Genomic DNA, 21,169 nt, shown 5'->3' with positions numbered 1-21,169 from the left:
TTTGAAAACCTACAGCTATTTATTTATGTTTTGTTAATTTATAAAAAAAATATTATTATACTCATCGAAATTAAACTGAAATGGGAAAAGAGTTTATAGACGTGGAGCCTAAGAAATACTTAAAAGCATTTCCCTACTTTGCCTTTCTTGCACTTAAATATTTGTGTAAGGTATACAAAAATTGCCTAAAAGTCATCGAGTCAATACCCTTCTAACTCTTCTCTCATCCTTTTCCGTCTTTCCTTCCGCAACCTAAGTAACCACCATCCCAGAAAGAGAAGAATGGAGCAAAAGTGTTAATTCCTTTGTCTTTTTTTAAGCTTCTAATACTTGCTTCCCCTCTCCTCGGTTCTATCTTCTGGTAAGAATCCTCCCTTTCATAATATTCTCCTTTTTCTTTTTTAATAGTTAATAATTTCCTTACAGTCAATCTTAAACCTTAGTCTTACAAATCAAAATGATTGAGCTGCGTGATTCGTAAATACTTTTTCCTGTGCTTCCTAGGGTTTCGGTTTCTCCGGCCTAGAGGTTTTGTCTTTAGGTCTGGAGTGGGATTTCTTTTTGGTTGTATAGAACTGTTAAATTGTAAAAAGGATGGGATATTGTTGTGAATTTGTACAGGTTAGCTTGAATTTTTAGAATTCTTGTTTTAGAGGGTTGAAAACACTTTGTTCTTCAAAGTCCCACTGTCAAAAATGTCGTCTGCTGGTCTTGCCGTTGTTAGTATTCGAAATGAACCTTTGGTTTCTCCTGATCACATGAATCCTGAATTGGGTTTTTGTGAAAACGAATCAATTTGGATATATTTGGCCCTTTGTGGATCGATGATTCCAATGCGGGTTTTGGAATCAGATTCTATTGAGTCCTTGAAGCTACGAATTCAAACCTGTAAAGGGTTTGTTGTAAAGAATCAGAAGTTGGTTTGTAGTGGCCGGGAGCTGGCTCGGAGTAATTCCCTTATTCGTGACTATGGAGTCAATGATGGGAATGTTCTGCATTTGGTTCTTAGGCTTTCTGATCTTCAGGTCATTACTGTTAAGACTACTTCTGGCAAAGAATTTACATTTCATGTGGAACGAGGACGAGATGTTAGTTACGTGAAACAGCAGATTGCTAGGAGAGAGAAAGGGTTTACTGATCTTGATGAGCAAGAAGTTGTTTGTGATGGGGAGTGTTTGGAGGATCAGAGGCGTATTGATGATATATGTAAGCACAATGATGCAGTATTGCATTTATTAGTTCGAAAGTCTGCCAAAGTTAGGGCTAAGCCCATTGCTAAGAATTTTGAGTTGTCTGTTGTGGCACCAGAATTGAAAGACAAGCAAGATTTTGATGGAGGTAAGAAGGAAAACAGTAAACAATATGATCTTGGTGGCGAAGAGAGTTGGAGTGGCTATGATGTTGGTAGAGAGGAGGTACCAAAAAAGCCTCTTGATAGGGATTTTTTACTCGAACCAGTTATTGTTAATCCCAGGGTTGAATTATCTTCAGTCATAGTGGATATGATTGATTTGACCTTTGATGGATTGGATAATGGTAAAATTCCAATTAGATCGGTGGAGGGTACTGGAGGAGCTTATTTCATGCAAGATTCTTTGGGTCAAAAATTTGTTTCTGTTTTTAAACCAATTGATGAGGAGCCTTTAGCTGTTAACAATCCTCGAAACTTACCAGTTTCAACCGATGGTGTAGGGTTGAAGAAAGGTACAAGAGTTGGAGAAGGAGCATTCAGGGAAGTTGCAGCTTATATTTTGGATCTTTATAAGAATGAACAGGGCAAGATATATGGTGATGAGAAGGGTTTTGCTGGAGTTCCTCCTACTGCTATGATCAAGTGTTTGCATAGCTGCTTTAACAATCCTGATGATTTAACAACAGTTAAGATTGGTTCATTGCAGTTGTTTGTGGAGAATACTGGAAGTTGTGAGGATATTGGTCCTGGGTCTTTCCCTGTTGACCAAGTACACAAAATCTCTGTTTTGGATATAAGATTGGCTAATGTAGATCGGCATGCTGGGAACATTTTATTGAACAAGGATGAAGATGGGCAGATATTATTGATTCCGATTGATCATGGCTATTGTTTGCCTGAAAGTGTGAGTACTGATCTCTTAGTTTACTGCAACTTCATTTTAGCATTTTATGTTCTGTTATATTTTACTTAACCTAGCCCTTGTTATTTTTAGTCTAGGTTCGTCCATTTGGTTATAAATGCTAAACATCACGCTTAGGGTGATTTGAATTCCAATTGTGAACTTAACATGAGCCATATTATACAATCACGATTAGAAGGTTAATGAACTCGTATTAGGTCAAATTGAATCAAGAGACTCTAATTCACTGCTAAAATTTTCATGATTAATTGATACAGTTAATTTAAACTGTCTAGCAAGCTGAGTGGTGCCGCCTGCCTTATTCTATGTTTTCTGGGTTGTTGTTGTCTTAGGCAGTGCTTATGAGAGTGTCACTGCCCTTGTCTTTTTTTCTTTCACGACATTGAATTTGTTTTTGGTCTTTTCTATTATATTTATTATATTTTTCATTGTCTTTTTCCGTATTTAAAGATTAATCGCTTTTTATATATTAAAGCCTAATGATTCTTTATATTTTCTATTTCTGTAGTTTGAAGATTGCACATTTGAATGGCTGTATTGGCCTCAATCTCGCCAATCTTACTCTTCTGATATAATTGATTATATAAAATCCCTTGACGCTGAAGAAGATATTGCTCTTTTGAAATTTCTTGGATGGGATATGTCGCCTAAATGTGCACGTACTTTCCGCGTCTCCACCATGCTCCTCAAAAAAGGTGCAGAGAGAGGGCTCACTCCCTTTGCTATTGGAAGTATATTGTGCAGAGAGAACATTAAGGTGAAATCTGTGATTGAGGAAATTGTCCAAGAGGCAGAGGATTCTGTGCTTCCAGGCACAAGCGAAGCTGCATTTCTTGAAACACTATCTGATATCATGGATCGCCGTCTTGACGAGATTGAGTGCTGAACATCTGTAAAGGATGCTGGTTCATAGTCTATAGTTATGCAGTCATACATACATTTTCATACTGTACAGGCATTGCCAGATGGTAGGACCTTAAATTGCTAGGCAGATTGGTTGTATGGTTTATTCTTCTCTATTTCATGTGGTACTTAACTCAATTAATTGAAGACAACGGATTATTTTTTCTTTTACTGTTATTTTTGGTTCATTATAAAGTTTTTCATTGTACTATAAATTAAGTTCATGGAATGTTGTAGGTCTCGATTAGGTTGGCTCATTGACACTGACGTAGCTTCAATGGCAATACTTGGAGAATATAAAACTGCTAGGCGGCCGTACGTATTTGTACAAAATTGCAGGCACTTATGATTTTTTTTATGAAAGCTGTAATGTTTGAATTACAAGTAGAGACCAAGGAAAAGAAATTAATTTCGAACCTCAATGACCCGGCACTTCTCAAGTAGTCAGTTTTGAAGTCGGTCCTCAATTCAATTTTTGGAAGGCTTTTTGAGCTTATTCTTTGACCTTCTGGAGGGAAAAAAAAAGAGTCATGTTATATTGCAGACAAATAACAAGTCATCTATGGTGAATACCGTCTCCCGCTGCATTAATTTGTAAAAACACTTGGGAATATAAGAAATTACCTCCTCCTGGGTTTATCACCAACACCAAGCATGCCCTTCATCAATGAGCTTATATCCACAGAGCGTTCACGCATGATCTTATCATGGTACATCTTGCTCCCAATCTCACATATTTGTTCTTCCACCTCTTCTAAAGTTTGATCCACATTCAGCTGTAGCTCCCCTTTCTTGATCACAGTTACACCAAAACCGTTTGCTTTGGCTTCCCGAAAAGCATACTAGTATGAATTGTTGAACGTTAAGAACAATTAGACAGCATTCCAACCTCAGGAAGAACAAAGGAAAATGAAAAGAAAATATGATCACCACCAACTCTTCATGCTTTTTGAGAAGGGATTAAGGACTACATAATCAACAGGTGACTGACCAGTCATTCTTCTTTTTAAATACTAAAGAGATAAAGGGTTTGACCAGAGCTGTCCTTTTCGGTCAATTTTCAGTATCAGATCAGGAGATTGATTACATTCTAAAACTGATAGGAACATCAGAACAACAAAATTTAGTTGATCTTCTGCATGCGACAAGTATGTTCACTTTATAGTTGGATAAATTAGCATGTCATTGGTTTTCTCAGGCAATCCTTACACTTGAAGTTCATTTTTTCTAAAAGCATAAGACAATATGATTGACACTATTTCATGGTACAACCAATCAAAATTTTACCTTAGGTGGCTGTGGAACAATAAAGGCCCTGCCGTTTCCTAGCATATCCAAGTGAGCCTGCATGATGTAACAAAAGCTTTTGCAATCACCAGTATCTTCAAAAGCAATCACATGGTGTGGTTTTGGCTCAAGTTCAAGATCTGCTGCCATCTCCAGTGCATAAAATCCTATCCTCTGCCCCTCATTTTCAAATGTGTATAATTCAATACACTGCAATATAAACAGAAGATTACAGTGTGTTCAATAACCAGTACCATGGGCAAATAGGCATGGTACATGCCAAAAGTGCATTTTTAGAAACATAGCACAATCTTCGGGAACCATACAACTCATGCATTAGGGTTTAGGGTTTAGAGAAAAAGAACTTGAAAGTAATTCTGAGTGAAAGCAAAAACCATAGCTGAGAATAAATATACATACTCAAAACACTTACCAGTACATGTGGAAGATCTAACCACCACAAATAATCTTCTTCCTTCTCCTCTGCATACTCTTGATACTTGCTAACAACAGCTTGTGGTCCAAATAATTCCATTTCTCTTTTAAGCTTGTTGAGTTTCTTTTCCATGAACTTTTTGTTTCTTTCAGGAAGTTTCTTCATAAGATCTGCCGCTTCTTGTACCTCTTTTTCAGTGATCCATCGGTCCAAATCCTTCCCCATATCCTTCATAATGGATTTGACTTCAGGGTCAGTTTCTGCATTATAACATTCCAAGAACCCACGGGACCATTTCTTTGTGTGCTGCCAATACTCCTTTCCTGATTTTTTACCAGGTTTGACAGAGCCATCACTGCTTTCAATAACTATCTTGGGATCCTTTTTATCAGTATCATGAACTTTCCTAGTCAAATCTGATTCCGATGAGGAAATAGCTAAATCCTCATTAATGGGGGATTCTGTGGGTTTCTGAAGGAAACTTTGCCCATCTCTTTTTGCTGGATATGTCATACCAACTTTTCCAGTAAAAAGTGCTTTACGCTGTTCTTGGAAGTTGCTGAGGAACTCAGGACTTTTCTCTAATGGGGGCCCCTTCCAGCGTGGTATAATTTTTTCTGGTGGATCATGCAGGCTGATACCATCTAGAACAAAAGCCAAAGATCTTATTAGCATCATTGTGTCATTAACTTCTATGTCTAAAGACACCAAGTAACTAAGAATCAGTAAATCAAAACAATTTTGGAGCTGTTCTACTTAGAAGATACAAGTACGGAAAGGACATGCCTGAAGAAGGATTCTAGATTTATGAAGTGTAAGTCATAAATTAGTGCTGCTATAACAAAGATTTAATTATATGGTGCAATATTTCTGCTTCAGAGGGTAGAAATAATGAAATAATTATGAGTTTAGAACAAGTACCTGTTCCGTAATCAAGGTTTTCAATATTCGAATGAAGCCACTCATGGAGGTGAGATAGTTTTTCATTTTCTTTCTCAACTTTCTTCTCCAGACCTTGGAAGAATGCAAGTTTCTCTTCAGCATCCATCAAATAAAAGGGATCTCGGCCAGCCAATTCATTTTCTCGGACCTGAAAAACAATGTCTCTAAGTCTATCATCTTTCATCCACTCGAGTTCATTTTCATCTTCATTAGAGCCAAGTTGTTTAATCTCTGCTTGCACATTTAATTGTTCACCAACTTTCTCCCTAGCAACCATGTAATTTTCTCTAAATCCATCTCCAATCTTTTTAAGTACAGGCTCAACCTCATGAAAATTATTCTCAATCCAATTTCCCCTCATAACTGACTGCCCTTGTTCTCTACTCATACCAATGCTTTCTTGAGAAGAAGATAGAGGTTGTTGATGAGCCTCTTCTCTGCATTCCTCATCAGAATTTTCATCATCATTTTCCTTCTTAAGCATAGATTCCTTGTCCCCCTGAATAGCACTTTGACAAGCATTTTCAGAAGCTGTAGGCTCTGAATCTCCACGGGACATGCCATAGGGGAACATTTTGTCCTTCGCATGTATTATCTGCTTTGTACTTGTACCTGATCTTTTATCACTCAGTAGGATTAAATCAGGAGTACTCTTTTGCACAGCTTCCTCTACAGGTTCTTGGTTAAGTTTTTCTTTGTTGGATTTTGTGGAAAGGAACTCTCTAGCTTCCTTCACTGACAGTATAACCCGAGGTTTCTTTCCAAAAGCATTGCTCTTTGCAGAATATGATTCATTATCAGTAATAACAGGGGATTGGTTACATTCTCCTTTGACTAATACAGGTAAAGTACTCCCCGTATTTTTTAAATCCTCATTAGTGCTTTGCTCGTCTTTTGGTAACTGTACACTTGAAGCATCAGTGACTAGCCTAACTCTACTATCTAAAGAAGCTACTCCATTGAGAAATTTAACACCGTCATCTTTTGGTTCATTTGAAGAAATTGGCTCCACTGCTTTGTAGCTAACTTCACCTTGTTCTGAATCATCTTCAGTAGAAAGGTTACTCAAGAAACTCGCCCCATCTTTCCTACCCTCTTTGGTTGGCTGCATCTCATCAGAAAATTCCTTGTTTGCAGCCTGGCATTCTCTTTCATCCTTAGCAACAACAAATTGCTCTCTACCCTCAATCCCCCGGGCTTCATTGGCCATCAATTTGATCTCCTGGATTTCACCCTCAAAATCCTCAGATTTGCTACTTTGAGAACCTGAAGAATCTGGGAATGCCAATTTATCCATTGCAGCCTTTGCTTTTAGTATATTATTCATAAGTTCTTGCTTATCCAGCAGTGGCCTTTGAAAAGACGAACTCGGCGGTTCTTCAAATGCTTGAACAACTTCAACACTGCCCTTCTCCAATATGTCTTTTCCTTTCCTAGACCTTATCTTTCTCCTCATCATTTCTTTCTCCAATTCTGTGTATTCCACCACCTTTTTTCCGAGAGCAAACAACTTCACCGCCCAAAGTAAAATCAAACCGCCAAGCACCAAAGTTCCAAAGCTTGAGAGTTTTGGGATAAACCCAGGACGATGAATAACCCCGCGAATTCCACTTATGAAACCAGACTCCTCACCGGTAACCACAAACTTGGCTACCGAACTAGTCCTCGGAATCACATTTTCACCTCTTTCCATCTCTCTAGCTAAATTTCTTGCATACAAAACTTTAGAATTTACTTTCTCCATGTCTTCAAATTCAAGTCTTTTCAAAATCTCATCCTCATGAACTATAACCCCTTTTACGTTCCCTTCCAAATCTTGCAAAACCGTGAAAACAGGACTCGACCCAATACCCCAAAACTCAGCATCTTTTTTGTACTGGTCAACCCAATTCTCTAATTTACTCAACAAAACAGATTCACCTAAACGCTTTGATTTTAATGTATCGTTATCTATTTCAATCTGTTTGGTGCTACCAGAATTAAATTTCTCAAAATTTTCCGAACCGCCATTTGGGTTCTGAAAATCAGGACTTGGATTTAAAGGAATGGGATTTTCACGCACCTTTTGATGATCGAGGAGTTTTTTCCTCAGAGAGTTGCGGCGGCTCGTTTTCCGACTAAAATGAGCTGAAACACGAAAAACGTTGGTCCCTCGTGACGGTAAACCGAGAGGAAATGAGGGTATTATGTGTAATCTACGCAGGGGCTTTTTGTTGGAAGTTTTGATGGAAAGTCGGGGAGTGAAAGATGAGAAGCTTGAGAAAAGCTGTGGGGTTTTAGACATTGGAGGATTGAGAAGCTCCATCAAAACATTAAGCAAATGTTTCGACCTTGAAGAACTAAAAGAAAAAAGGTTGAGAATTTTCTGATTTCTGCTGATAACATGAAAGGACTAACAGTGCTTTCAAGAGTGATGAGAGGTTTTGTGTGAAACACTGGAAACTCTGGGAAAATGCTAAAACCCCTTTGGAGTTGTAAACGACGTCGTTTCTTGAAAGATGGCACCTATGTTCGACAGTCGCGTCACCTTTAATCAGTAAGGTAAGAAGGCATAACTAATGCTTCGAGTTGACAAAATCCATTGTTGTAGTTGATTACCACACAAATTTCTAGGGTGGGAAAGGAAATTGGCAAACACATTTCCATTGTATTTCTCACTATTTTACAGCATAGTATGCAAGAGTGCAGACTATTTATAACTTTGTTTTTACAATTGAGAAAAGGCTTAGGCCTCCAATATTCATACAGAATTCAAGAATTCTCACAACACTAACAGCAGGCTACTATGAATATTACAAGAATATGCAGCAAATGGTATTATGGGGTGTGCCATCAGGGATCCAACAGGCCTTTTCTTTTTAACTGCAGAGGTTGGGTATGCAGGCACCACCTTCTGGGTTCTGTTGTTCTTTCCATATCCGTCCGGTTACTCGCAGCTTCAACTCTTTCCTATCTCCTCCGGAGAAGAAAAGTGCCATGTTACGCTGTATAATAAGGCCGTCATGGCTATCCCTGACCTTTCGGTGGCTATCTCTTATGCTTCTTGGAGTGCCTTCCCAAATGAGTTTCCTGCCATTGCCCCCAACTTCTAGGCTATAACTGTAGTTGCGGGATTCAACCTCATCACCCATGAAACGAAGGAATGCCATATAAACAGGGGCCATCCCAAGCTGGAAGGCTTCAAAATGGAGACAGAAGTACTGGCCATAACAGTGGAATACCTAGTATAGATGACAAGATACAAACCATTTAGTGGAATACCTAAAATAGATGACAGATTTCAACACTATAGGTTATTTAACATGGATATTAATTCAACTCCTCACACTTCTATGAAAGGATATGGCTACTTCCTTGTTAGTATAGATAGCTCAACTCATTGTCAGAGGAACTTGACAGTCTTTCATTTTCTTAAACTTATGTTAAGACGGTGTTCCATATATAAGAATGAAATAAACTACCGTAGGAGCATACCTCATTTATTCTTATCCATCATATATTAATTCAGTTCCTAATCAGAATGAAGGTGCTTAAGAAGAGAGTGCTTACAGTTAGCATCCATGTGGCATTTTCTACTTCCCGAGGATTGGACTTCACATAACGATGGTTAAACGTGCATCCAGAATGCATGTCAACCTTGTGGTCATCCCTTAGATGAGCAACAAGGAATGGAATACCACCAACAACAGTGCATTCTGATCCAGCATATGGGCAATTGTATGGCCTGAAGTTGCATAGGGCCTCATGTTTGAGTTTACTGTAGTAAGGAAAGATCTCCGGGCATCCAAGTGATGTATATTTGCAAGGCAGTTCAAGTGATTCAGCTACCTTCTCTAGTGCTAGACACCTAATATCACCAAGCTCCTGTCTACAAGTGGGGCACCGATTGTGTACCCTTGTTTTACAGGTCGAACAGAGAGTATGCCCATTGTGACACTGTGAAACAACATACCGTTAAAACAACAATTATAAGGTGAGAAAATACTTGGAGCAGCAAGATTCACTAAGCATAACAGTATGAGAAATCCAGTCTAGTTGTCCTAGCATTCTAAGCATTGCAAACTTCTATTCCACTAAAACCAACGGTTCAGAAAATAGAATCTAGCCTTTAACATGTAGAACTAGAGAAACTAGAAATGACTTTGGGAACAATTTCAGAGCAAAACATACAAATATATGGTTTTATCAGCACACAACAGAGAATCATAAAAACCATGCAGATCAATTTTTGTCTGGACAAAACCGTACACATGGCAACCTCATCCCCCAAACCCCAAAAGAAAGAGGGGGGAAAAAAGAAGAAAAAAAGCTATCCTCTATTCAAATTTGCTTTGGTTAGCAACCATTTAACCAGCCACCTGATCACGTGGAGGCTAAAGGTACGTGCATGAACCCATATGAAGAAAGAAAAAGGGGAAAACACACAAATTTACTTAATATCAAGTGATAACCGATCTCAATCTAAGTCTTCACTGTAGGAAATACATTCTTGTAAGGAAAACAAAAATTATATACCATAAGGCACTCTTCAATTACTATTGCTATGAAAACAATCTTACCAGCATTATTTTTTATTCTGTAGCTTAAGCCACTATTCAAATGCTTTTTCTGTGAAATTATGCAACTTAAGAAATATCGTTTTCTGATTTTCTTGGTTCCTAAAATATGCATGACCGGATAGTGTTTTAAAAGCTCTTTAGTTTCCCTTTCACTTTGCCTTTCTTAGCCTCTTCAGATTAAGAGAAAATGAAAACCAATGTTAAAAACACACTTTTCTAATATCCTTCTTATAGCACAAACAGCTGCACATATCACCTTACAATCCACAATTCATTGTGCCTGACCCGAATATAAGAGACATCCTTATGAGTATAGGGCAAGGCTACAAGCAATACCAACAAGAATAAACTACAAAAATTGAAGTGTTGGTTTCTAACATTACAGCATGATTACTCCATGATCTTCTTCTATTTGCTCCTCCTCCACCCCCCAAAAATATATATATATATATTTGCTTCTCTATCCTACTCATGGAAATGCTGCTATAGATTATATCATTATACGGAAAGGATTCTTGTACTGTACTGTAATTCTACAGTAAAACCAAACTACAGAAATTTCAAAAATCAAAATCCCAAAAGATGCAACGTTAGACTCACGTCTTCCTCTAACCCACAAAAAGGCCTTCAACTTCAGCATCTCCAACACAACACAACCCAACATCCAACTAAGTCACCACAAAATAGCATCCCTGCAAACCAATTTTCTCCAATCTATAGTCCTAATTCTAACACTAAAAGAGCACAGATTCAACACAGGAGAGTAAACCTCAAACAAACAGTCAAAGCCAATAAATTAATCTTAAAAACAAAGACAAAGAAACCAAAATTAAACCATTCAAGACCCCAGAAGGAAAAAAGAATCAAAGAAATTGGAATTAAAGACTGACCTGATGGATGGGAGGGTACATAGAATTGGTACAAACAGGACATTCCAGAAGTTCATGGACACTGGTGGTGCTTGAGTGAACCGCAGGTGACACAATACTGTTGCTGCTCCCATTGTTGCTATGGGACTTCAACAATGAAGACAACTGATTATGATGATGGATCTCATCATCATCATCAATCACATCTGAAGATGTCATACAATCAATGCTATCAAATTCCATACAAAAGGAGATCCAAAAAAAAAACCTTATCAAAATGGACCGGTTATTTTCCGATGGGTATTATTCCTTTCTGGAAAGACAAGAACTTTGGGTGCACTTTAATTGATGCGAAAAAGAAAAAGAATGAAAACTAGATTAAAACCCGGATCAGAAAATGAACTGCATCAAACGGTTCCAGGTTAAAGAGAAAGCACGGTTAAAAAGAAAATGAAAGTTGATAAAGATTTAGGGGATTAGATGGAATCATTGAGAGGAAAAGAAAACCCTTTTTAAGTTTTAACGATGGAAGTTGGTTGCTGCCTCTCGTCGCTTATTCATTGGATGAGAATTTATTGGGGAGGCAATGTAGGGCCAGGGCCTCATATGCTGTAAGAGATGACCGTCTTTCTACTTTCTACCGTATAACGTGCACATAATTGTATTGTATGAGCTACTTGTCGGGCCAACCGCCATAACTGGATAATAGGATTTTTTTGAGATTTTTTTTTTTTAATTTTTCATTCAATATTCTAGTTTTTGAGGTTTTTAAATATGTTCTAACCCTGATATTATACGATAAAACTTGCAAAAACATAAACTCTAAATCACTTGTTTGAACTTTGGACAACAGGTGGGATATGTGCGAGTCAGATTACTAAGGATAATCTTTAAAGGTCTAATTTCACTTTTAGTCTCTATCTTTTCATATATTTAAAATTTAATCTCTTTATTATTTTTTATTTAGTAATTGAAGTCCAATTACTAATATCATTACAGCACTTTCATTGAGCCTTTTATTGTTAAAATTGCTTACTTAACCAACTTTAAGTCATCTGAGAAAAATAAATCAACTTTGAAACGATGTTGAAGAACATTACAATTTCATATTTAACATTTTTATTTACGTATTTAACCTATCAAGTGTATAATATTGGTTATATGAGCAAATTTTTATGCTATGTTATTCAATTTAATAGAAATATTTTGACGATGTTATCAATTAAATTTCAATTATTAAATCAAAAAGAGTAAACGAACGAGCTAAGCTATTGAAATTAAAAATATATATATTTAAATATTGTCTTAAAAAAAAAAAAAAGAAGCTCCTACTCATATATAGTAAAAGCCATCATCTGGAACTGTTTGTTTAGCATTGGAAAACGAAGCTTCATTTTATAGCCGAATCCTGCATTCATCTTTTCCTTATGGAAATTGAACTTAGAAGCAAGATGTGTCTAGTCAACATCTCCTTACGTCGTCGTTTTATATGCAGTAATTAGAACATGGGAGGGGAACTTGGCATTTGCACCTTACTTTTTGATTATGGGTTATCATAGTCTTCTCCTTTCCCTACTATATTGAATTAAATAGTTGTTAAGCATATATATATATATATATATATATATATATATATTATGATTATGTTAATTTTTTTAAAAATATTATACATTTCAAATGTCTTAGAAACAAAATTGAGACAACAAAGATTATATTTAGTCCTAAATAAATATTGGGATAATAATCACTCGAGGAGGTGGTGACTTGTATCCAACATTACTTCAACTTGAAGAAGAAACTAGAGCACAAGAATTCTAATATATTTTTGTTGAAATTGTATGTAGAGAGTGGTCACAAAATTATTAATAATTTTTTATCACTCAATTATGAAAAGGTACAAAATGATTCTTAATTATTCGATATTTTGTTATCCAATTATTCAATTTTTTTGTCATTGGCCGTTAAATTACTAACGGAAATATAACTTGGTAGCTTTTAAAGTTGCTATTAACCCTCGACATTTACATATTGTTTAATTTGATCTCTTTTTAGTTTTACTTATTTGTGATATAGAGGTTAATTTTAAAAGAATTAGAAAATATAAAATTATTATATTGGATTTTAGGTGTTTTCATTTTTAATATGTTTTCGATCAAATTTAGTTGATATATATATTTTAATTTTTAGGTGAAAGGATCTCAAAGAAAAGCAAAGTTGGAAAAAAATACATATCAAATTACACGATGAAGGTTAAATTGACACAACATATAAATATTGAAGGTTAACTTTGTTATTTTATCAATTTTAAAAGCTACTACGTCATATTTACATAACCATTTGATGGCTAGTTACCAACGAAAAAGAAATTCGAATAATAAAGTAACCATTTTGTATTTTTATCAATAATTGGAGGACTAGAAGGCAGTTTACCCTTTCTTTTTTTACTTTGAGAACGAAGGGTCGACCCGCATAGGAACGTAGAAAAGTAAACATAAATCTTGGTTTCACAAATTTTGTTGGTAAGATCATGAATAATACAGTGAGCCCATTTGGTCGATTGGGTAATCAGAAGTTAGCCCAAAGTTGATTTTGGGTTAAACTATAAGAATGGGAACAGTACCGGGTGGGTTTTAGAATCAACTATATCTCTAAGCGCTTAGAACCTTCTTTAGAAAGGTAAATTTATTAATTTATTTCATTAATGGGACTATATAATTAGGGGAATAAAGGCTTCAGTCTCAACATCAATAAAACATCGTAGTACATTGGTAATTGGTTTTGTCACAACTCAAGTATGGGCAAGAACTTGACACGATAAGAAAATCAGCCTTGGATGATCCAAAGTGGTGGACAAAAATCGACAAAAGAATCGAGCATCCACCAAACTAGAGATGGACGGCAATAAAATCATCCCTAAAATTACTAGCAAACTGCATACACAAGTAAGACTAAAAAAACGTGTAATAAAAGCATACAGAAACTTTTAAAAGTGAAAACTTATTAAACAATAGAGTACAAACAAAAAAATATATAAAACTTAAAACAACACAGTTTAAACAAACTCGTGAAATTATTTATTATTCTAAAATACTCTCAAAATATAAACAAATTAAGAAGACGACAAAGAGCCACCCACTTTCTAAGAGAAATTGCTGGTGACCGATGAAATTTCAATGATGACATGCACCGTCATTTGTCTATCACAACTTGTGAAGACAACAAAAATACCCACAAAATAGATTTGTAAATTGAAAAAAGAGGTACGTAGAAAAAAGAGTAAGTTGGTGGGAGGAAGAACAATTTGGAAAAAAAAAAAAGGTTTTTAATTGTTCAGAATTTTTTTATAATAGAAATGTTTACAATGTTACCTAATAATTAAAAACTCCACTATATAATAATAGGATATATTTAAAATTATTTTATAACCATTAAACGAATTTCACTAATCAAATGTTAGTAGTTAATCAAATATGAAATCGACTAAGATCGTAGTTCGTCATTTTCAAACATATCATAATAAATTTAAATAGATTAAAAGAAACCTAAAAGCAATTTCAAAACGAGACTTTCTAGAAGTCCAAATAATGGATCAGAATGAATAGATCATTATTAGTTAAACAGTAGTGGTACTATTTAGGCTATTTTACCTAAATAGTCCAAAAAATATTATATTTATAAAAATAACTCAGGTTTAAAAATATTCAACAAAATAACTTGAAATAAACAGTAAAATGCGGTTGTGGCCAGTCAATGGCCGGAACCCACTCGTATTTTGGACCCATGATTGCCAAATAATTGTGTCAGACTTAAAAATAATAAATTTTTTTCGTTCTGGCCTGTCAATGGCTGGAACCAGTGTATTTTTTTAAAATTGTATAATACTGATATACAAAAAATAAAAAAATAAAAAAAAATTTGTGTGTTGGCCTGTCAATGGCCAGCACCCCTGTACACGGAAATTTTTTTTCGAGTTTTGGTATTTCAATGGCCGGCACCAGAATACGAAAAAAATAAAAAAAATTTGGTGGTGGCCTGCCAATGGCCGGCACCACCTTTTTTGGGGAAATTTTTTTTTCACTGTTTTCGTGTTAATAGCAGGTATCAGTATACGAAAAAAGTTAAAAAAAAATTTGGTGGTGGCCTGCCAATGGCCGACACCACCTTTTTTGTGATAATTTTTTTTTCCTTTTTTTGTGTCAATATAGCGGTATCGATATCTGAAAAAAAAAAAATTTGGTGGTGGCTCGCCAATGGCGGCACCACCTTTTTGTGGGATTTTTTACTTTTTCGTGTCAATAGCATGTATCGATTATACGAAAAAGTAAAAAAATCCCACAAAAAGGTGGTGCCGGCCATTAGTAGGTCACCATAATTTTTTTTTTACTTTTTCTGTATACTTATACCTACTATTGATACAAAAAAGAAAAAAAAATTCCCACAAAAAAGGTGGTGCCTGTGATAGCCCGAAATAGGGCCTAATCAGAATAGTGGTTTCGTAACCACAAATCCGAAGTGAAATAGTTTTATTTTATAAATTTTTATTAGTTACTGATTGATTGAAATATTGTGTGAAAATATGGATAGAAAATTTTAATGATTTAGTGTCTAATTGAATTTTTAGGACTAAATTGAGAAAAATGCAAAGTGTGTCTAATTAGTGATTAAATGACTTAATTGAATTATTGCATGAAATTGGAAGTGTTTATGTGGAATTAGACCATAAATTAGTGTTATGGACACAAAAGGGTAATTCTAGAAAAATATCTAAGTAATGGGTCAAGAGCATTTTTGTCTAAATTGAGAAAAAGACAAAATAAAGAGAAAATAAGTGTCCATCTTCTTAAAAATCAGAAGCTTGCTGCCTAAAGTTTCATGTTACCATAGCTAGGGTTCTTGATTTTTCTAAGCTCAATTGTAAGTGATTTCTTGCCCTGTTTTTAATTATTTTCGTATTTTTATGCTTATTGATGCTTGAATTTCATGTTTCTACTATTTAATTTAAATGAAATTAAAGTTTGAAAATTGACCCATTCATGATATAATTGTAAATTGATTAGTGATGTTAGATAATGAATGTTTGAAGTGTTAATTACAAGTTTTACTAGATGAATTTTGATGAAAATGTTGAAAAAGGGCTAAATTGTGAAAGATGGTAAAGTGTGCATAAAGTTGTGATTTTGTGAAATTGAGGGCTGTTATGAGCATGAAATATGATTTAGTGAAGTTTGAAATTTTAAAATTTAGTGAATTTTATTTTTACGAGCTTTGGGACAAAAGTGAAATTTTTGAAAAGTTATGGGGAAAAATGTAAATTTGCCAAAATGTTATGTATGAATTGTATTTGAATGGAATATTGATAAACTGTATTAAATTGTGTTAATATAGATCAAGAAAGAAGAAATAGTGGAAGTGATCGGGGAAAAGAGAAAGTTATCGACTAAATTACAAAAATAGTTGTTTTGCATCCGAGGTAAGTTACGTGTAAATAATAGTTATATTTTTATAAATTGTGAATTATATTTGATATGTGAATTAATATTCAATGTGGAACGAAAATTATTCATGAATTATTCAAGTGATAAAGTGTTGAAAATAAAGTGTTAAGTGTAAATTCCCGGTTGAACTTAGGAATAGAAGTGGATACAAGTGACATGTCACTAGAGATCAGTGTTACAGTGAGTCCCGGGTGCAAAGTGATCTAGCATTTATTGTAGACACCTGACAGCTTGTGTGAGCATGCCCGTGGACATTTCCAGTGTTATTGATCAGTGGTAGCTTCGGCTACGTTTGATGGTAGCCGGCTACATAATGATGGTAACCGGCTACATATCGTGTTGCACTTATGTGCTAAATCTCTACGTATCTGTGTATATTCCTAGTGTTCAACGGGATTAATAATGAGTTAAAGTGAATATAAAATGAAGTGTATATGCAAGTACAATTGAAAGTATGAGCATATGTGATAAATGTTAAGTGTGAAAATGTATATGAAAGTGAATTGGTAAGATTCTGCATGTGTAAGTGATTGAAATTGCTAAGGAATGTTTTGATTAGTTATATGCTAAAAGTGTTAATTATTAAATGAGTAATTATTGTTTACATGTAACTTACGAAGCTCTTTGTAGCTTACATATTTTCTCATTTCCTTTGTTTTATAGTGATTTGAACTTGATCGAATTGGGGATCGTCGGAGCTCGTATCACACTATCATAATCATCTCGGTATTATGTGCTTTTCAAAATGTTTAAACTATGGCATGTATAGAGTCTTAATCATTTTGAGTATGTTCATATGATATGGCTAAGATTAGCTATTGAAATGGTTAGTAAAGATTATGTTTTGGTATTATGTATGTGTAAATGGTAGCTAATACAAAGAAGCAGTTTCTTTGACAGCAGCAGTGATGTGAATGTGAAAAATCACCATAAATAGTAGAAATGGAATTAGAGAGTGAAATATATATGGAATTAAAGCTTATCAAGTCTATTTTTATATGAAAGAAACGATGTAGGTAAAGGAATTCTGAATTTTGAGATATTTGAATTTTAGTGAGACAGGGTCAGAATGGTTTTTGAAGTCTCCTGTTCTGACATTGGAAAATCATTATAAATTGTACAGAAAGAATTATGGGTCATAATTTATATGTATAGATTTCTTAGTGAGCCTATTTTCAAAAGAAACAAACGATAACCTTATATGAATTCTGTGCAATGAGATAATTTATTTTAAGTGCCAAGAGGTTAGACCTGTCGAGCTGTGAAATAGGGGATACTTTAATGAATAAACTGTACTAATTGGCTAAGTCAAAAATTCTGAAAATTTTATGGTAAGTAGGAATATGAGTCTAGTTTCAGGGAAAATTTACAGATTTAAATTTCGAGTCTCTTAACTCGAGTTATAATTAAATTAGTGACAGTCACGCAGGTGGACAGTTTTATTGTGAACAGTGAATTTAATTTTAAAAGTAAATTTTTATGCTCCGAATTGGTAAGTTAAATTGGATAACATCTCGTGCTCGATTCCGGCGACGGTCTCGGGTAAGGGGTGTTACAGTGCCGGCCATTGGCATGCCACCACCAATTTTTTTTTACTTTTTTCATATACTCATACCTGCTATTGACACGAAAAAAGTAAAAAAAAATTTCGACAAAAAAGGTGGTGCCGGCCATTGGTAGGCCACCACAAAAAAAATTACTTTTTTCGTATACTGATACATGATATTGACATGAAAAAAATAAAAAAAATTCCCACAAAAAAGTTGGTGCCAGCCATTGGCAGGCCACCATCAAATTTTTTTTTTCACTTTTTTCATATACTGATACCTGCTATAAACACGAAAAAAGTGAAAAAAAAATTTCCCCAAAAAAGGTGGTGCCGGTCATTGACAGGTCACCACCAAATTTTTTTTCTTTTTTTCGTATTCTGGTGCTGGCCTGTTAATGGCCGGCACCTAAATTTTTTTTTATTTTTTTATATACTGGTATTATATAATTTTAAAAAATACACTGGTTCCGGCCATTGACAGACTAAAACCAAAAAAAAAATTATTTTTAAGTCTGGCACAATTATTTGGCAATCATGGGTCCAAAATACGAGTGGGTTCCGGCCATTGACAGGCTACAACCGCATTTTACTGTTCATTTCAGGTTGTTTTGGGAATGTTTTTAAACCTGGATTATTTTTGTAAATATAATATTTTTTTAGACTATTTAGGTAAAATAGCCGAACTATTATTTTTTATAATATTTTTAAAGATCACGATTTTTTTTCCTTTCCTTGAATTTTATAATTCTTTTCAAATTGGTATTTAATTTTTTAATTTGTCAGTAACTTTTAAATTTAGTTTCTGATTTATATTTTGTTAAGGTGTAATAATGTGTGAAAATTTTAAAATTTTTATATAAAATCTAAAAAAAAATTGAAACTTTAAAGTGATGACTCTCATTTTATCAAACCTCGAAAAAATTCAAAATAAAAGGAAAATTTATCTAATTGAGAGAATAAATATTACTTTATTTCATAAAATAATTAATATACAATAATATGAGAAAAATATCAACATAAATATAAAATGATTAAATTTTCAAAAAAAATTAATATGTATAAAATTGAATATTCAAATTAAACTTAAATATAAAATAAAATAATAATCATAAATTTTAAACAATTATGAGGCTATTTTACCTAAATAGCCCAAAAAAATATTATATTTACAAAAAAACTCAGGTTTAAAAACAATAACCAAAATAACCTGAAATAAACAGTAAATTCGGGTTGTGGCCTGTCAATGGTCGGAACTCACTCGTATTTTGGACTCATGATTGCTTGATAATTGTGTCAGACTTAAAAATAATAATTTTTTTAGTTCTGGCCTGTCAATAGCCGGAACTAGTGTATTTTTTTTAGATTGTATAATATTGATATACAAAAAAGAAAAAAAAATTTCGGTGCTGGCCTGTCAATGGCCGGCACCCTTGTACACGAAAAAAAATTTCGAGTTTTAGTCTATCAATTGCCGGTACCAGAATACGAGAAAAAGTAAAAAAAATTTATTTTTTTTGGTGGTGGCCTGCCAATGGTTGGCACAACCTTTTTTGTAGGAATTTTTTTTTACTTTTTTAGTGTCAAAAAAAGGTATCAGTATACGAAAAAAGTAAAAAAAAAAATTTTGGTTGTGGCTAGCCAATGGCCGGCACCACCTTTTTTGTGGCAAAATTTTTTTTTGATTACTTTTTTCGTGTCAATAGCAGGTATTAGTATACGGAAAAAATAAAAAAAAAATATTTTGGTGGTGGCCTGCCAATGGCCGGCACCACCTTTTTTGTGGAAAATTTTTTTGAAATTTTTTTGTGGCAATAGCAGTTATTAGTATACGAAAAAAGTAAAAAAAAATATTTTGGTGGTGGCCTGCCAATGGCCGACACCACCTTTTTTATGAGAATTTTTTTTTACTTTTTTTGTGTCAATAGCAAGTATTAGTATACGAAAAAAGTAAAAAAAAATTTGGTGGTAGCCTACCAAAAATTTATTTTGGTGGTGGCCTGCCAATGGCCGGCAACATCTTTTTTGTGAGAATTTTTTTTTACTTTTTTAGTGTCAAAAGAAGGTATCAGTATACGAAAAAAGTAAAAAAAAATTGTTGGTGGCCTGGCAATGGCCGGTACCACCTTTTTTGTGGGATTTTTTTTTTACTTTTTTTGTGTCAATAACAGTTATTAGTATACGAAAAAAGTAAAAAAAAAATTATTTTGGTGGTGGCTTGCCAATTGCCGGCACCACCTTTTTTGTGAGAATTTTTTTTTTACTTTTTTCGTGTCAATAGCAGGTATTAGTAACTGAAAAAAGTAAAAAAAAAATTTGGTGGTGGCCTACCAATGGCCGGCACCACCTTTTTTGTGGGAATTTTTTTTTTACATTTTTCGTGTCAATAGCAAGTATCGATTATCTGAAAAAGTAAAAAAAATTTTGGTGGTTTCATTAATAGCGGCACAACCTTTTTTGTAGGAATTTTTTTTTTACTTTGACATGAAAAAAGTAAAAAAAAAATTCACAAAAAAGGTGGTGTCGGCTATTAGCACCTCACCACGAAAAAAATTAACTTTTTTCGTATACTGATACCTTCTTTTGACACGAAAAAAATAAAAAAAATTCCCACAAAAAAAGTGGTGCCGACCATTGGCAGGCTACCACAAATTTTTTTTTACTTTTTCTCGTATTATGGTACCGGCTATTGACAGACTAAAACCCGGAATTTTTTTTCACGTACAGGGGTTTCGGCCATTGACAGGCCAGCACACAAATTTTTTTTCTTTTTTGTATATCCGTATTATACAATCTAAAAAAAATACACTGGTTTCGGCCATTGACAAGCCAGAACCAAAAAAAAAAATTAAGTCTGACACAATTATCAAGCAATCATGGGTCCAAAATACGAGTAGATTCTGGCAATTGACAGGCCACAACCCGAATTTACTGTTCATTTCAGGTTATTTTTGTTATTGTTTTCAAACGTGGGTTATTTTTGGAAATATAATATTTTTTGGGCTATTTAGGTAAAAT

At 34.3% G+C, this 21,169-nt stretch overlaps 3 protein-coding genes across 4 annotated transcripts; 1 reads left to right on the top strand and 2 right to left on the bottom strand.

Moving 5' to 3' along the window:
- The first annotated feature begins 145 nt into the window (after window positions 1–145).
- Window positions 146–3,194, top strand: LOC105802796 (phosphatidylinositol 4-kinase gamma 4). The gene is made up of 2 exons (XM_052623998.1): window positions 146–2,096; window positions 2,623–3,194. The coding sequence occupies exons 1-2, from the start codon at window positions 696–698 to the stop codon at window positions 2,998–3,000; spliced, it is 1,779 nt and encodes a 592-aa protein (XP_052479958.1). The 5' UTR covers window positions 146–695; the 3' UTR covers window positions 3,001–3,194.
- A 145-nt stretch (window positions 3,195–3,339) lies between these two features.
- LOC105802795 (uncharacterized) lies at window positions 3,340–8,180 on the bottom strand. Of its 2 annotated transcripts, none has more exons than XM_012634653.2 (5): window positions 5,662–8,180; window positions 4,738–5,384; window positions 4,305–4,514; window positions 3,642–3,859; window positions 3,340–3,525 (listed from the first exon to the last, which is right to left on the bottom strand). In XM_012634653.2, the coding sequence occupies exons 1-5, from the start codon at window positions 7,985–7,987 to the stop codon at window positions 3,486–3,488; spliced, it is 3,441 nt and encodes a 1,146-aa protein (XP_012490107.1). In that variant the 5' UTR covers window positions 7,988–8,180; the 3' UTR covers window positions 3,340–3,485. The 2 variants fall into 2 exon arrangements, with proteins under 2 accessions (XP_012490107.1, XP_012490108.1); XM_012634654.2 differs by having other exon boundaries at window positions 3,340–3,522.
- Window positions 8,181–8,309: 129 nt separating this feature from the next.
- On the bottom strand, window positions 8,310–11,666 carry LOC105802798 (E3 ubiquitin-protein ligase SINAT5). The gene is made up of 3 exons (XM_012634662.2): window positions 11,132–11,666; window positions 9,232–9,618; window positions 8,310–8,903 (listed from the first exon to the last, which is right to left on the bottom strand). The coding sequence occupies exons 1-3, from the start codon at window positions 11,351–11,353 to the stop codon at window positions 8,541–8,543; spliced, it is 972 nt and encodes a 323-aa protein (XP_012490116.1). The 5' UTR covers window positions 11,354–11,666; the 3' UTR covers window positions 8,310–8,540.
- Between the last annotated feature and the right edge of the window lie 9,503 nt (window positions 11,667–21,169).

The sequence above is a fragment of the Gossypium raimondii genome, chromosome 11 (genome assembly GCF_025698545.1).
Source record: "Gossypium raimondii isolate GPD5lz chromosome 11, ASM2569854v1, whole genome shotgun sequence".
Classification (NCBI taxonomy): domain Eukaryota; kingdom Viridiplantae; phylum Streptophyta; class Magnoliopsida; order Malvales; family Malvaceae; genus Gossypium; species Gossypium raimondii.
This window is presented reverse-complemented; position numbering and strand designations above follow the sequence as displayed.